Source organism: Xiphias gladius, chromosome 21, assembly GCF_016859285.1.
Source record: "Xiphias gladius isolate SHS-SW01 ecotype Sanya breed wild chromosome 21, ASM1685928v1, whole genome shotgun sequence".
NCBI lineage: Eukaryota > Metazoa > Chordata > Actinopteri > Istiophoriformes > Xiphiidae > Xiphias > Xiphias gladius.
This window is the reverse complement of record NC_053420.1, coordinates 12642385-12659572: the sequence shown is the minus strand read 5'-3', so window position 1 is coordinate 12659572 and position 17188 is coordinate 12642385. Positions and strand designations below refer to the sequence as shown.

Here is a 17188-nt window from a genome sequence, read left to right as displayed (position 1 = left end):
CCCAGTCCTATTCTATTCTTAGTTCTATTAATTTTCCCCTCAATGCTACATCATATAGTTTTAAATATGTCATCCTTTTTTTTCTCATCTTGTTTTTTGGTTGGTGAGACTTTAACCCTTTATACACACACACAACACACAAACTGACTCACTCATACTGTTTAATTCTGTGCTTGTGATTTTGCATTAAGTGTGCAACTTTGTAATGTGCTGCTTTTAGGCGCAGGCATTTTTTTATTCATGAGAATTCATGTGTGTATTCACAGATACAATTGTTGTCTGTTTTGGGAATTGAACCTCTTGTGCTCTTGTGAGAAGGCGGGTACCCTCAGCCTTGGTTGCTGAAACCATAAATAAAACTTACCCACATATGCACAAATACTGTTCACAAACGGATGTATCCGTTACTAGTATTAATACAAATATCACCAGTTTGGCAACCATAAGGATATAGCTGCAGAATGGGGCAAGAAGGGAGGAGACAGAAGAGAGAGGAAAAAGGAAGAAAGGAGGAACACTACTGGTTGGAAATAAAAATCACTCAAGGCCAATCTCAAATGAACAACGAGCATTTCCTTTTCTGCAAAACTGGAGTGCATCATTTAAATTGTACATGAAATATGAAGAGGACAAGACTCTCATCCAGGGAAGGAGGATGGGTGGGAAGCGAGGGTGGAGACTGGAAACAGACGAGGGACACATTTAGACCAAAAAGAAAACAAACATCTTATAATTACCATCTTTATTTGTGGAAAATTTGTAAGAAATAATGTTACACACCAACTATTAAAATAATATTCTATTAAAAATCTGAATAAATGTGGTTTCAATTTAAAAATATTGAAAAACATTTTTTTCTTTAAAGCATGGCACCTTTTGTGTCTGTAGCTGTTATTTAAATATGAGAGGGATGTTAAAGAATATACCTGATTTGCATTTGAATGATTAGAGTACTACAGTAGTTGTAAATCTACAATATAATGGTGGTAGATAAGTGCCATAAAAGCAGGTCTAGAGTTTGTAAAATGAGAAATCTTCATTTTAATGTGGGCACATCAAGAGCACTGACTCACAGGAAACATGGTCAGCACTGTGATTGAAATATCCATGCAGTGGTTAACCTGCCGGGAGTGTGCAGAACTGTATGAATACTCTTGTGGATAAATAAAGGTTAGATTTAAAGTATTTGACAAAGTCTTCAGCCCAGAGTGAGGATGAAGGACCTGTACACCTCTCTGTTGGCGTTTCGGAGCAGAACATACGGGAAGCAGCTCTCCAGCATGCCTTGGCTCAAGAACGGAGACTCTTCCACAATCTAAATGAATCAGTGTTAAAAAATGTTATTTTTATATTTTTATTATTCTCCATTATTATCCTATTAAAACACCAAAACTTGTCTGCCCCAAGCCCTTTTTTCTCCTATTGAAGATGTAAATCTTTAAAAAAAAAGAAAAAAAAGGAAGTCACTGATATATACAGTAGTTTTTAAAATTTTTTAAACAAGATATTTTCTAAAGCAGCTGGGTACTGTAGTTTCTTTAGCAAACGTTACTCAAAGAGGAGGAAATAGTGCATTCTTCTGAGACTATTTTCAGCGGTGGGTTAATAAAACAACAGTGGAGCTCTATGCCACAGAGAAGCTGTATTAGACTCTGGCTACACAGAAAATATTTGTTAATAGGATCAATTCATAGCTGGTTTGGGTCTTTTCATGGGATTTCAACCATACAAAAAAATATAGAATAACAGCAGTCTTATATTAAATATTTGGACCATAATGATTTTCCATAGTACAAAATAACTTCATGTTGAGGATTTTATAAAGTTGTTTATCAATACCATTTACTCATAACTAACTGTACTTTAGTTATAGCTGAGAACAAGAAAAACTCACTTTATCATCTCTATTTACGATATAAAAAAGCCCATCCATCCATTTTAAATTTCAGTACCATTTTAAAATATGCATTCTTACTATAAAGGGTTTATAATATATCAGTAATGACTTTATTGTTAATCATTCATTTATTAGTGCTTTCGACATACAAAATAAGCCATTATAGAAGGCACTGCAGACTTGATGGCTTATTGTAAAGAGAAAAACCTCAATTAATGAGATTTTCCATTGGTGAAATTATAACCCCACTTGTGCCTTATTGTAAATTTGAAAATGGATTATTAGTATTACACTGGTAGGCCTACCATGTGCAGGAGTAGGTAGATGGATTCCCGGTTTTTGACCTCCACTCTCTCTACATTTTGTCCCAGCTGAAGCAGAGTGGAGGAGGCCATCTGTTGAATGAGACGAAGTTAAAAAGAGACAGATCAAACAACTAAACCACTGGAAAGTTTTTATGCTGCTTGACTTGACCCCAACTGGGGCAAAATGTTGGCAATGTCTTGAGAAAGTAGTGTGCCCAAGAAACCCTATATGCCTCGTCATATAGCTTTTATATTCAATGGCTTTGCTAAAATTCTTTGCCATAATCAAGAAAATCACCTGTTTTCTTTGAAACTATTAATTCAGTGGTCCAAAATATATTTTGCTTGTGAGCCCTTAGTATGAAGCAATGCCTAATTTAAATCCTTGATTACAGGCTGCATGTCTATGAATGTTTGAATTGATTGAGCAAATCCCCCTTCTCAAATTTCCTTCATTTAAATTATTTTTTGAAGGCCTGAAGAGTTTAAAAACCATGCCTTATTTTACAAAAAACAAGGAAATGTTTGAGAGTCTGAAATATAAAACACAACTTTAGTTAGAGTTTAGATTATCTTATTTCCATAATCATCAAGTTCAAGACTTAAAATGGTAAGAAACTTAATAAAATGTTTGTCACTTACCAGGAGAAACTCTTTGAGGTGCTGCTCGATGTTCTTGTTCTGAACAGTGAACATGGCAGCAGCCAGCTGGTTGATAGCTGAAGCTAAACAATGGATGTTATTGTTGTGGCCTGAGAAGATAAAAATTCAAAATTCATCACTGAGAAATAGAGAGAATGGAATAGCATGTCCTGTAGCTTTAGCCACAGAGCTGATGTTTTTGTGGTCCGACAATTAGAGATTTTTACTTAATGATCCGTAACATTTAAGAGGAAGCATGCTGAGCATTATTTCCTCAGGCTCACAGACTAAATCTATTTAAAACATGCCAATGGAAAATAGAGACAAAGAAAATAATCTGTGACTAACGCCACCCTGTGCTTTGATAGAAATCTTGGATGTTTGCTGCTCTTAATGTTGCAGTCCAGGCTTGGAGCCAAACAGTCAGGGTCAGCAGGGCCACATGCCAAGAGTAACTGTATCGATGCACGTCAGCCGAAGTTATCTGTAAACAAATGTCTCTCAACAGAAACATGTTTCTCATTAACCAACATAATTTGCTCCGGACCACGTCAGTCTGACTGGAAAGTATGATACACAGAGATGCTAATGAGCTTACTGTTTCTGGGTGGAGTACCTTTTTTGTTCACTATCAGCAGCTGATACGTAATGGCTGGGTGAAGCCTTGATTAGTATTTGGTTGAGGGCTGTCTGGAGACTAATTACTGTCAAACTGTTTGTAGCAGATGAAAATGAATGAATGAATACGCACCTCCATGCTCTCGGCTGTAGGACGAGTTGGTGTCCAGGGCCAAGGTAGGCAGGGACACAGCGATGTAGACGAGCAGCAAACACGACAGCTTGTACTCTTCATCAGTGGATGTGTAATCTGCAGGTTTTTGATAGAGGACATTGACAGATGAAAGAACACTCTCTCCCCCTGATGACTAAGCTATTAGAGCACCTCATGCTGTCTACAGGAACAGCACTAATAGTTTAAGTGTTACCTGTCTGCATACTGCCAATGGCTGTGACAAGGGCAGGATCGATATCGCATTTCAGCCCCGCAGCAGACGCCAACTCAAAAATGCTGAGCGTCACCTGTATGGTCATAAAGCATTAAAGGAAGTTCAGCTAAAACAGCCAGTTTAAAGCTTCTGCAGCAAAGAGGTGCTTAATGCTGGCATAAAGTGCAAGTTAACCCCTTCACATATTCTGTTCCATGTCTTCATTGAAGCTCTTTGATGTTTAGACAGTGAAGTATTCAAACCCAAGGCCCCATTTTAATTACTATTCTATATGTCTTGTCCATCATATTATCAGCGGTGAAGAAGTGTTCAATTGATTTCACTTGACAAAAAGAAGCAATAACACACTGTAAAATTCTCCATTACAAGTAACGTCCAACTTCTCAAATCTTACTTACTAGTAAGTACTACTATCAACATGTACCTAAAGTGAGTGATATGCTATTGTATATTGTATTAGTATTATTATTCATGATGAATTCATATAAGCAAGTGAGTATCTTTTAATGTTGTAGCTGATTGAGTTGGAGCTCATTTCAGTTATTATTGGATAGCTAAGTCATATTTTATAAGATCATCATATATATTTAAAAATCTTAATTTGTAAAGTAAAAAGTAACTTTAGCTGAAAATGAAATGTAGTGGAGTAAAGAGTACAATATTTCCCTCTGTAATGAAGTGAAGTATACAGTAAAGTAGCATGAAATCGAAATACAGTAAGTACCAGTAAGTAAAATATGTACTTCCAGTAAGTACAGAACCTGAGTAAATGCACTTAGTTACATACCACCATTGCATATTATACGTATTTTCCCAAAATACAGCCTGACATATTTGGTATCTTTTAAAAACTTAAGGATTTTGACCAGAATTCAAAATAGAGTTGTGGGGGTTTGAACAGTGTTTAGCTGCACAACATGAGCTTACAATGACTGACCCACCGAGGTTTAAGGGGTTAGATTTAATGCCCCATTTAAATGTTAATCATTTTGTTGCACTTTATTGCCCAATTGCCACACCACAAAAACACGATGCTAATCTGTGCTTTGCATTTTATGTAGCAACCACAAGAGTGACATACACTATATTCTCGAAGGAGTGATACTAAATCAGTAGTGGGTGTCTTTGTCTTGACACAGGTTTTGATCTTGCCCTATTTCTGGTTGCATGGATGGTTGGCCTGTCTGGGCAAAATGTTTCCACTGATGTGGTTTAGAGTGCAGAGCTGCAGCAGCAATACAAGTCTCTCTCACGGAGGCATGAGGGGGCTGCTGACGTCTTTGGGGTTATCCTGGCCCAGGCTGTGGCACGGCTGTCATGCCTCACTCAGAGACCAGACGTAAGTAAAGGGAGCGGGAGTTTATGAGGCACAGTCACACAGATTGCTCCAGAGGGAGATAAGGAATTTAATTTGGTTGGTACTAAAGAATACAATAAAATGGTTCTCTGCAACTCTCCAACTTAGATCTGCTGTTGCTCACTGTCTGTTATTTAAATAAATTATATTGAGCCTTACATTGTGTTACAGTATGGTCTGCAATCTTATCCTCTGATGGAAATCAGTCAAATGTAAATATACATTTGGATAAATGTCAATACAATAATATGCCTTAAACCTAAATTCTCCCACAATAAGCTGACCCTGTGAAAATAAACTGTTAATATGCTGTTGATAAACTGTGATGGGATGTTTAATGCAGAGTGAAAACCTGATTATTGCACTTTATTCCACTGTGGGAGCTCAACATATGGATGCCTTTTTTTACAGTGTAGCTCACTTGAAGTGGTATGAAAGCTGCGTTTTACCTTGATGTCAGTTTCAGGGGAGATAAAGTCCCTCAGGCACTTGATGGGCCCCATCAGGTACGGGCAATGCTTATTCAGGATCTAGATTATAGGATTACATGACACAATATCACTGAGATCATACATAATAAAGGAAAGACCTTTATATATAGAGGTCAAGGATTGTTTTTCTTACAGCTTCATATAATAAGGGCTTAGCACAGCACTGAACCATAGTTCACCTGTAACGTTTTATTTTTTCTGATTTATATTTGTAAAGTACTTTGAAGTGCAATTTTGGTATGAAAGATGATTAAAAAATAGTAAAAATGAAACTAAAAAAAATTCTGTCCTTATATATATTGAAACAAATACGACAAACAAGGACACCACAAGACAATAATACGTGTCCATAGTATAATGTATCTATATACATGTATATACATATACATATATACACACGTATACATATATATATACATATACATACATACATACATACACATATATACAGATATAAACTCATATATAGATATATATAGATATATTTCATACATATATATATATATATATCCAGAAAAAAAGGTGACTGAACCTTGAATTACTTTTTTTTTGTCATCAAACCGCTATTTCCAAAGTCAAAACTGACCTTTCACACTTCATTTTAACTTTCTGATCTGTGAATATCACGTTTCCTTATCTGTTCTTACTACACTGTACTACAAGTAGTTTCATCCGCATATCAGCTGATGAAACTATTTTTATCTATTTGTACTACAAGAGTTTCACATTATCCTAAAATATTGTTGGACATTACATCGTTCAGACAGTCCTGTCCCATTGATTTGAAGGACAGGATCACCCCGATGATGGTCATCCTCTTCAGCACGTTCTCTCCACCTAGAAGTGGATATGATATAGATCAGGGCTCACAGCTGTATTATCGAGGTGTTTATTATGTGCACTTAGGAGTGACACTGGACCCCCAGCTGCTCTTATAAAGCGGTATCCTCTAGTGCAACACCGTGAGTGAATAAGTAACTGGGTGCTGTTGTTACAAATATGAATGTGTGATCACTGGGCATATTAGGGTTCGTTCTGGAGTGTCTGACAGCTCACTCGGTTATTTGCACTTCAAACAACTTCAGATATTCAGAGGGCTTTAAAAAACCAAGAGTGCCATTCTGGGAAAGGTCATCAAGTATAAAGATCATACATTATCCTTATGTTTTGTCAAGTTTTGTAAACTAAGAGATTGGGGAAAAATGGTTTCTCAGATTTTCTTCTTAGATATAAATTTTTTTGTTAAATCATTAGCAACAGTTTACTACACATGTTTCTGCTTCCTCAGTATCGTCAGACATGGTTTCAAATGCTTTAATAGAAAGAAAAACGTAAGAAGTAAATTTGTGGTTGCTGGCCGTATATGCAAATTCAATTCAATTCATGGCTGGTAGTACCATAAAGGATTTGAAAAGACTTATTGTAGTTGAGCTCCCTGCTCTGCATCAGATTGTCCTGACAGCATCATAAAATTGACATCTTAACTCAATTTCATGCTTGTCTCTACATCAAAAACCTTGCAGAACTGTTATTCCAGGCCACATTCTTAATGCGAGTGTGCTCACAGTGTATCCAGGATAACTTCTAAGATTACCAAATCAATCCTCATTTGTGTTTAAAGATCATTTTAGTAGACTAATAGCATGTTAACCTGAATTAAATAAGTGATGTATAAACAAAAGGGTCTTGCTGGTCTGCTAGTAGGGCAAAGATTTGTTTGTGTATGTCAGTCAGTATAAAAACGATAATGGCTTCTGCTTAGAGTGATTAATCTTTAGTACTCATCCTTTACCTCCTATTATTGATCCTCTTCTTTCTGTCATCAAACGCCTTTCTTTCCGCCTATACTTTTTATCCATTTCTTTCTTTTTCACCCCCCTGACTCTTTCTTCACATCTCCTCTGCTTTATCTCCTCCCATGTTCCTCTTTCCACATCTCACCTGTCAGCCTCTTTTTAAGATTGGACATTTCCTCTGGTTTATCAAAGTTGTTCCTCATCTGTACCAGGATGTCCATGTTCTCAATCACCAGTTTCTGACAGATGAAAGAGAAGTGAGGTAATTGTTAAAAGCTATAATGGAGAGAGGTCATAGCTGTGACAGATCAGTCAGTAAGTTCAGAGCTGCAGCAGTGCAACTCTTCACTTCAATCGTGGGTGTTAAGATGGGGGGACTGACGCAGTACAGAAGTACTAAGTGAATTCTTCTATGTGAGGATCTGCTTTTTTAAAAGAGAAACACGAGTTTGACACGATAACAGGCAGCTTTAAAGCACAAAACTGCTTGTAGATGCACACATTTCCCCACAAAATGAGAAATAGTGTAAATTCATTATAATTTATTTTTTTCAGTACAATGTATCCTGAAGGAAACAGTTGTATGTGTTAGCATTGTTCTCAGAGATCTGACTGTACCTTTGTAAGTGTAGTATTTACGCGTTGGGTCAAAATTGAGTTCAGACCTGAATCTGACTTTTTGGCACAAACCGTTTTACTTTATAAAAAATATTATTCCATGGGAATGTATAAAGTATAAGCAAATGTCAAAACAAAACAAGATTTTTCTCTAACTGTTGTATGTAAATGAAAAATATCCCTTTTGATGATTTAACATATTTATAATTCAGTTTGTTACTCCATATAAATAAATGAGCAGCTAAATCTTCATGCCTTCTTCAGTGTAAACATCAATAGCAGATGGACAGACAAACACATAGTAAAACAGAGATATATTTAATCCCTATAACTGTAAATAATCAAAATGAAGTTTATTTTCTTAAACATACCAGTGGAAATAGACATGTAAGCTGGAATAACACAGTTTTTGCTAGATAGTTCATTTCCCCCACACATTACATGAAGACTATCCAAAGGCAGAGTACTCTGGCCTATCTGCAATTTTTAGGTATAGTAGGTTGTATAGCAATGATTTTCTTTGGGTAATATCATCACTGTAAAAAACAAAAAAAAAGGCATAAAATGAAGTTGTTGCAACATTTCTATCTGTTCCGCAGTTTGCCAGCCTTTTTTCTCAGCTTCACTGCTTATGAAGTTACAGTGTTTTACCTTTGTTAAGCAGTATAGTCTTCCCACTATGGACATGTAATACTCAGTTTTCATCACAGTTCTCTACATATTGTCAAGCAAGGGCCTAATCAAGACATTCCACAACCTGAGGCAGGTTTACTGAGTCATGTGGATAACTTTGCTGACTAAAACCCAGGGTTAAGTTTTTTTGTCTTTCCTTATTCCAGATTTAGGGGGGTTCCTAGTTTCTCTCATCAAAATTCAGCAGATAACTTCTACCCAGATAATTCAGTGGGCCAGAGATCTACATTCTTGAAATGAGCCCATTGCATCATACTGTACCTTCAGCTCACTGACTTGAGAGGTGATGTGCCACATCAGGTTCTCAATGAGAAACTTCAAGCCATATGGACCAATTAGCTCCGCGAGGGCCCGTAGCTCTGTTCAGAGGGTGACATGAATAATTTAAGGATCATGATTAGAGGGAGAGGAGCCTATGAACCCTAGATGAAGAGATGAACCCTAACTACAAACAGAAGTGTAAATTGATGTTGATGTCAGGCAGCGAAACTTAACCCAAACAGAATGGGCTCTACTGCAAATGTATTGTTTCTTTCTAGTGCAGCATTTTTACAGGAATCTAATACAAAGCACGGATCTCTACCAGTGACATAAATAAGAAAGGACACAGATTAAATTTTTATATGTGAGTGTAGCTGAATCAATGAGAGAGACAGACAACTGCAGCTATTAGACCTTTCACTCAGCTGGACATGTCTGCCTGAATATGGATGGATAAGGACGTGTGTTGTTAAAATTGGAGGTGGTTAATGGATGGGTGAGTGAGTCACTATGAGGCAGGCAGATACCTCAACGAGGAGTAAATATAGACAACGATGATGATATTGTGAGGGGTGTCTATTGAAGTGCAGTGGTCTCCAAGGTACCGTGTCTGCGCATGTCTTATGAATGCATCTCTGAGCGTAGGTGTGTATTATGTCCATGTTTTCTTGTGTGTGCATGAGCCAAGGTCTGTAGGGGAGTAAAAACAGTCTCAATACAGTCATAAGGAGGTCCTCTGCTCCTACAGGGTTGCCTGGAGGCGGATTTGGAGGCTGTGTGGAGGAGAAAGAAGTGATGCTATAATAGTTATGAGGCAGGGAGAGAAGAATGGGGGAGATGATAAGCAATACAAAAGTTTACATTAGCCAGGCAGTGTCAGAATAAACTGCATGACAGGCAGTGTGAAAGAAAACACCGCACACTACCAGAATAGCAAGCTCCACATCCTCTTGAGCAATAATGCTCCCTCTGCATGTGGTGCACAGGAGTGAACAAGATCTGCAAGTTGTGCCTTCTCAAAAGGGTGAGTCATCTCTAGGGTCTATGGGCCTGAGTACAGGGGAACTTTATGAAAATGTCAAGTGTAAAAACGTGTTTGCCAAAAATAAAAGTTTCTCACCTTTTACGCTTGTCATGCAAACATTCTCTACAACAAAATATGTTAAAAAATTAGAGCAAGGCAAACTGCTTTCAGATTCCACCCTCATGACTGAAAGTCTTAATATTTTCAAGTAACTAAAGTATCTTAAAAACATAAACCTAGTGTACAACATGGACATGGATATTTATCTCTCCTTTCTTTCATTGCATTATTTCAGAAAAGATGATTTTTTGCAAAATGTGAAAAAAGTTGCACTTATAACTTTGATAACAGAGCCATGTGCATTCAGATAGGATGAGGTTCATATTAACATATCGACATATAATATGCTACAGATTAAATTACTGTAATTAAGATCCGGGGCTGACCTGATACATCTGAGAACTCCTCTGCTCTAAAACCTGGTTCATTTTCACTCGTCTGGTTGACAAAGCAGTGCATCGCAGGACAGTGGACAATGAGGGAGTTGCTGGCCTGACGCAAGAGACTCTCTAGGAACCTGGGATGCAGGAAAAGCAAACAAACAAAACTTCCTCAGCCTTTATACAACAGGTGTTTGAATGAAAGAGAGTGAAATTGAGAAAAACAAAGAAGAAAAGGGATTGAGAGAGAAACCAACAGGATGTATTTTGCTCTACTTGCTGTGCTTCATGTGTGATTATGCTTGCTGTGTATTTCTATGTATGATGGTTATGCTGTCAGTGTCAATGAGTCAAAATATATTTGGCTACATTTAAATGGGCACTTGGGTGCAGCACACAGTAGATACACCTATACATCGCACACACCAGTTTGTGTAGAGGGTCGTAATGGTCTTCCCTCCACGTGAGTCTAGTGGCTGTGTTTGCTGCAGCAGGACGCTCTTCACCAGCCGGGTGACATCCACGTTGATGTAGCTGGAGAGGCTGTGCAGGGTGGCTGTATAGACTCTTATCCCTGCCAGGAGGTCTGACGGACGGGCTATCTCCTTGGTGGTCTGGTTGTAATTGACCATTCTCACGATGATCCTGGAGAAACATGTTTAACCACTGTCACTTATCACCAGGCTGGAGTGGAATCATGGTTGAACAAATGGGACCTTGACACAGGTTAAACGATGTTAGGGTCCTTGTCTCCCTGACTAGACTGGATTTACAATTTGGCCTATGGAAGGGCCAATCGCTGCAAGCATGCTGCTACTCGAGGGCCCTAATTTTAGATGACAGGGGAGATAATCATCGGCTAAGACAGGGAAACTAAGCAGAGCATATACACAGAAACATTAGGTTGCCCTGGTACCAAGCCCTAATCTAAATAACATTTAGCACTGAAATGACACAGAGCAAGGGAGTGGCATGATGGATCTCATTAGATTTGTATGTGGGTGCAAGACTGCCTGACATGGAGGAATCAGAAGGTAAAGCAGGGTTCACTATAGAAATGGAGGAGACATTTTACAAGATCTCCAAATTATTCCCTGATTGTCAGGAGGACAAAAATACTGTGGACAGATCTGTTAATGAGAGACGATTTGGAGTAAATGTATCTAGTGAGGCTTTTGAGTTTCCCCTGTAGTCTGTCACATCCGGGTCACAGTGATTTAAATTTGATTTGATTTAACATCTCTACAGCCTCTGTTCAGCGTGGAAGTCAAGCTACTGGACATGATGTAAAATAGTATGAAAACAGTGAAATGATGGCTTTATGTTAGCACACTGAGATACAACTGTACAGCAAGTGTACAGTAATTTTTTATGGAGACGCTGAAGTGACATAAAAAAAAAGCCAAAGCTTCTAGTGCAGGTAGCTTTTAGTCAAATGTCACCTCAGGGACTTTTTATACACCATCGTGACTCATTATGTCATCGACATTTATTTAGACAAATATAACAATCCCTCCATCAGCATACTCAGAGAGCCGTGTCTCCAGATGAGAAAGGAGGAACTCTGTAGGGACGACGATGTGGTCAAAGACAATAAAGTCACTGCAAAGACTGTAGGAGGAGCAGAGCTCTGTCAGCATCAGATGCATCTTGTCAACACTAGAGGACACAGAGAGAGAAAGAGACAGGGAAGGGAGGATGCAAGTCTTTAGGACAAATACTTTGTGGATGTGGGTGTTCTTTTCTCAGACAAATAAGGTAATAAACATATTAGAAAATCGTATAACACTCCAAACTGTGGCAGAGGAGAGGAAAACTGAGGGGAGGCAGAGAGACAGAATTACAACTCCTCAGATTTAAGATTTAAGGAGCTTTCTAACTGTAGCTATATACAGACTATTACCAAAACAATGAATTGACCAAAATAAAATATGCTGCCTTTAAAAGTGATTCTCTAACAGGCTGAGGTGTTTTGTTTCTTGTTTTTAATAGTTTGATTCAGTACCTGTCAACACTGACTGATTCAACTTGAAGGGTAATAAAGTTCAAAACCAATTATGCCCCGTAGGCAGGAGCATTTTCATCCTGATCATTTAAGGCAGGGATGTGTCATGGAGTGAAGGAAACAATTTGAAAATATCAGAAGACAATTAAATATTTCTACCAAAATGAACTGCATTAACCTTATCCTAACTTTTACAGAACCAGAATCCAACACAGCGTTTATTTAACTGCCTTTGGACTGTTGATAATGCTGCACATTTCCAGAAATCGGGGCTGTACTCATTACAACTTCTTCTGCCATTTCAGGAAAATTACTGAAGGATGAGACAGAGAGAGTTAAGAAGAAGAAGAGATGGAGATAATCATGGAAACAGAGAGAAAAGCTAACTTGGTGGCAACAGTCCGGTCTTTCCTCAGGCTTTCAGCGCCCGGTTTCTCTTTCTGGACCTCTCCTTTCTTTGGCAACGGCTTCTTTTGCTTTCTATGGCGAGCAGCACTGATGGTCTCAGCACAGTGCTTGGGCAGCAACTAAGGGGTTATCATGTTGAAAGAGATGGATGCAGAGAAGGAGAGAAGAAGAGAAGAAGGGGGAAGAAAAAGAGGGAGACAGAGGAAAGAAGTATTCAGCTAAGTAAATATTGGGTAACATGCTCAAAGACAAACATGGGAGTTTTGTGTTCACATCGCAAGAACTCAGTCATATTTTCTTCATGGGATTGGAGAAACAACACAGCGTTAATCAACTCCATAGTTTAAGACCTGTGTTATCGTTTTATTTAAATTCTCAAGTCTCAAAGTCTGTTCACTGCCTCCAGCTAAATCCACTGACGCTAAGCCGGGACTAGTGTGATTATATTTGGATATGGAGTTTGGCAGAATCAATCTCCGCTAGATAATTCATTGTTTTAAACCTGAAAAAGACTCAGACTTCACCTGGTCATTGAGGTTGCACTGCTCAGCACATATCTCTAACACAACATTACTGGTCTGCTTGGCTATCTGCTCCAGGAAGGTCACACACATGCGGAGACTCCTCTTCTCCATTGTCTCTATCTAGACACACAGACAAATAGCAGTATATGTGAGTGCGCACATATGTACACAGAAGGACATAGTTTAGCATGTGGAAAAGGTACAGAAAAATATATTCCTGGAAATGCATAGTTAGCACACAATTTAATGACAATGGGAACAGTTTCAAAGACGAAATCCCAATTTCAGTCTGAAAGCCTAGGCTGGCATAAGTTGCTAACAAATAGATAGATATAACAACTTCTATTTGGCAACAAGAAGTAAATCTTTCTGTTGTAGTATAAAGCCGAAAATGTTGTCAAGAATGTAGAATCTGTCATGTACTGTAGCTGCCGTGATGATGTGAAATTATTAGAAATCAAACTTCATGTACGGTATATAGTGTCTTCACTGCTGCTCGGCTGATGATGAATAGGTTAGTCAGCAGATGACTGAACACTGACCTCTTCTGGGCAGAGAGCGTTTCCACACTGACTGAATTGGGAGGAGACGCAAGGGAAGGACATGAGGTAACGCTTCATGGTCATCTGCTCACTGCTCTGGTGAAACATCTTCTCAAAGACACGCGGGTAGAAGCTGGAAAACAAAAAGGAAAAATAAACTGTCAAGATATCAATTCAAGAGTATAAGAGAAGAGGAGAGGAGAGGATAGGAGAGACTAACCAGAGTATGGACACCTCTGATGTCTCCTGCAGCAGTTCTTCCACACTGTCCACCATCCTAGTGTGAAACTGGATCATGTTCATCACCTTTGCTAAGTCGGCGTAGTCCTTTAGCGGAAGAGGAGCCTTGTTCACACTTGTGTAGGCCTACAACAAGAAGAAAACTTTGAGGGGATATCTGTCTAATTCTTGAATGGTCAAACAAAAATCTTACACTGATAATTGGACTCTATGTGGCATTTGAGGCTGTAAAGTAAATCTGCATACCTGTAATCTCAGCCAGTCCAGTCTAAGCGCTCTGAAATCCAACTCCTCTTTGTTGTCCACTGCAGAGCAAAATGCCATTCATCATTATTAGAATTTAATTTGTTGTTTGCGTTTTCAGTGTAGGTAATGCTCAGTGTTTTGTTGTGATTACCTTGTTTGACTGAGAGAGCAGACAGAGTTGAGACAAAAGAACTCATCAGGACTGATTCCTCTTCTGGACACACATACATGTTCTGTAGAGGAGAGAGAGAAAGTGTGATACTCCTAGTTAATAAAGTTGGTGCTGATGTAAAAGAGCTGGAGAATAATGGATGCACTCAGTGATATAATTATTGTTGCCTCTTTCCTCTTTGACAATGTCTGCATCTCAAATAATGGCTAAGGGAAATGCACAGAATTAAACGCTCATACAGTACATGCTGTACACACATACTCCCATACATGCAAACACACGCTGCCAGTACCTGTATGGTGTCATTGAGAACCAAGGCATCAAACTGGGCCAGGTACTGAACATGGTAGCGCTGCACTACATGGTTGTACTTTTTCATGAGACCTCTTAGCTTCACCATGTGGAACAGCAACTCTGCCATTTGACTGGGAAAACAGAAAACGCCACACATTTGTCCAAATATTCGTCTATAAAATCTCTTCTACACAGTTTAGGATAACTGCATTGCTAAAATTTAAAAATATGATGTACACAGCTGCTGCACTGTTCTTCTTTCCTTGAGAGACATCTTAAGATGGGAGTTGCAGCAAGGGAAAAATTTGTTGCTGTTACTTATTTGGGGTTGGGCTTGAGAATGCATGAATGAATACCATATGAATACAAAAGATTTCAAGATTATGTGTCATTCTCTCCACTGTTGATGGCCTCTGAGTGACTGAGTGCCAGATTTTTGTACACTAACATGACACAGTTTGTCTTTCAGCTGCAGCAGTCCATGGTGTACCTCCTCTGTACCTATGACCTACTTGTCAACGTAGTCCTCAGGTGTCTTTATCTTTGGTATATTCTCAGAGTGTCTGACGAGCCACAGGACCTCATCACGGGAAAATGACAGAGCCATGAAGACAAACAGGGCCTTGGGGATTTGATTGGCACATGGATCAGAGAAGTAAGAGGAACATTAGAAAAGTGTATCAGCTAAGATTGGTAAAAGTCATGATTACTATGAAATGCAGGGTCATTCAGAGGAATTCCCCTCGTCCTGCCCAAATACTCCCAGATTCCAAGATGTGTGCGAGTTGCAAGCTGAATCAAAGACACCGTTTTTCATAAGTTATGTGAGCAGAATTTAATTTTGGAGTTATAACTTGAAGTAATGAAATGATTTGCTGAATCCCTCAAGTACAACTGTAATGCTCATTACTGTGCTTTCACCTTTGGTCCCAGAAGTCCAGGTTCGTCCTCCAGAACGTTAAATAATTCCTTCATTGCTCCTCTCAGATACTGCCTCCTCTCTCTGTGCATAGCCCCGCTGTTAATAACACAGGAAATGGACATGGACACTTGGTTCTCACAGCTCTCTTCAAAATAAATACACATAATTGAATATTTATAACACAAGTGTGGTAAAAACATTGCTTCGTTTCCTGCCAGACTCACCAGTTGAGTATAGCGTGATCACGGCACTCCTTGATGTCTGCGACTCGTTTGCTATATCTGAAAAAAATGAAGGAAAAAAAACAAATGCAATAGTTGAAACAATTACAGATACATTAATTACTATGGTCAGGCAATACCGACCTTTTTCAAATATTTATCATCTTTGTCTTGGCATGGATTAATTTTGCAGTGGAATCAGACTTAGTCGTCTGAAACTCTTGTGAAGAAATATGAATAAATCGCACACTCTAATCAGTAAGTGTTCTACTGTAATCATTGGTTTACACTTCATATCAAATCACCTTCATCACCTTTTCTGACCAACTTTTAGTCTATAATCCAAGCTCTTCTTCTCCGAAGATCCCAAACCTTGCTCTTGTTATTACTTTGTTTGTTGTTTGTTATGTTGAAATAGTTAAGGAATAATTTAAGATTATTTTATTGCCATACTCATTGTAAGATGGTCTAGCTTCAGCTGCATATCTAGCATTTTAGGGACAGACACTTTTTAAAAAACATACATTGCTCTATAGATACGTCATGAGCAATCAAAGAGACCAGAGGAGGGATCCTCAACAGATCAGACCCTTTAATCCAGGGCATTGATATGAAATGGAAGTTAGGGCACATTTTAAAATCACTCTCCTTTGTTAAGTGTCTGAAATATGGGGTGCAAGAAAGACTTACCTATTATCTCCATCTTTAAAATTTTATTTAAGTCTATAGGTCTATTTTTCACAGTCCACAATTAAGAGAGAATACACTGTAGCAGTGCAGCTTCCATACCCTTTGATGCTGTCGAAGAGTTCCTCGGAGACTTTGTGTATGTTGAGGACTTCATCCCTGGTGAGGGTGAGGTAGAGGCCACTCCGCAGAGCCATCTTCCACAGCTCCTGGGAGGCGTGGTTGGTATTCAGGCTGCTGTGGCACAGCAGGAAGCCGACTACAGGGAGGACAGTCGGCAACACTCATGATCTGAAGGACTGTTTGTACTGCCATCTGTGATTACATCATTAAATTTTAAAACTGTTTTCTATCTGAAATTACAGTTATTGTCTCTTTGAGGTTTTGATCAAAAGA

General features: G+C 38.6%; 1 protein-coding gene across 1 annotated transcript in view; it reads right to left on the bottom strand.

Annotated features, from left to right (window-relative positions):
• Positions 1–984: 984 nt before the first annotated feature.
• nckap1l (NCK associated protein 1 like) overlaps positions 985–17188 on the bottom strand; it is a 98198-nt gene continuing 81994 nt past the window's right edge. The window contains exons 10-32 of the mRNA XM_040159059.1: positions 16895–17051; positions 16109–16165; positions 15884–15980; positions 15475–15584; positions 14961–15093; positions 14648–14729; positions 14497–14555; positions 14231–14376; positions 14011–14143; positions 13469–13588; positions 12924–13063; positions 12059–12190; positions 10958–11176; positions 10538–10668; positions 9068–9165; positions 7641–7734; positions 6454–6536; positions 5658–5738; positions 3831–3924; positions 3596–3712; positions 2845–2954; positions 2203–2292; positions 985–1315 (exon numbers count right to left, since the gene is read on the bottom strand). Coding sequence (XP_040014993.1) covers positions 1199–1315; positions 2203–2292; positions 2845–2954; positions 3596–3712; positions 3831–3924; positions 5658–5738; positions 6454–6536; positions 7641–7734; positions 9068–9165; positions 10538–10668; positions 10958–11176; positions 12059–12190; positions 12924–13063; positions 13469–13588; positions 14011–14143; positions 14231–14376; positions 14497–14555; positions 14648–14729; positions 14961–15093; positions 15475–15584; positions 15884–15980; positions 16109–16165; positions 16895–17051 — 2600 coding nt within the window. The 3' untranslated portion in view covers positions 985–1198. The remainder of the gene's footprint in view (positions 1316–2202; positions 2293–2844; positions 2955–3595; positions 3713–3830; positions 3925–5657; positions 5739–6453; positions 6537–7640; positions 7735–9067; positions 9166–10537; positions 10669–10957; positions 11177–12058; positions 12191–12923; positions 13064–13468; positions 13589–14010; positions 14144–14230; positions 14377–14496; positions 14556–14647; positions 14730–14960; positions 15094–15474; positions 15585–15883; positions 15981–16108; positions 16166–16894; positions 17052–17188) is intronic.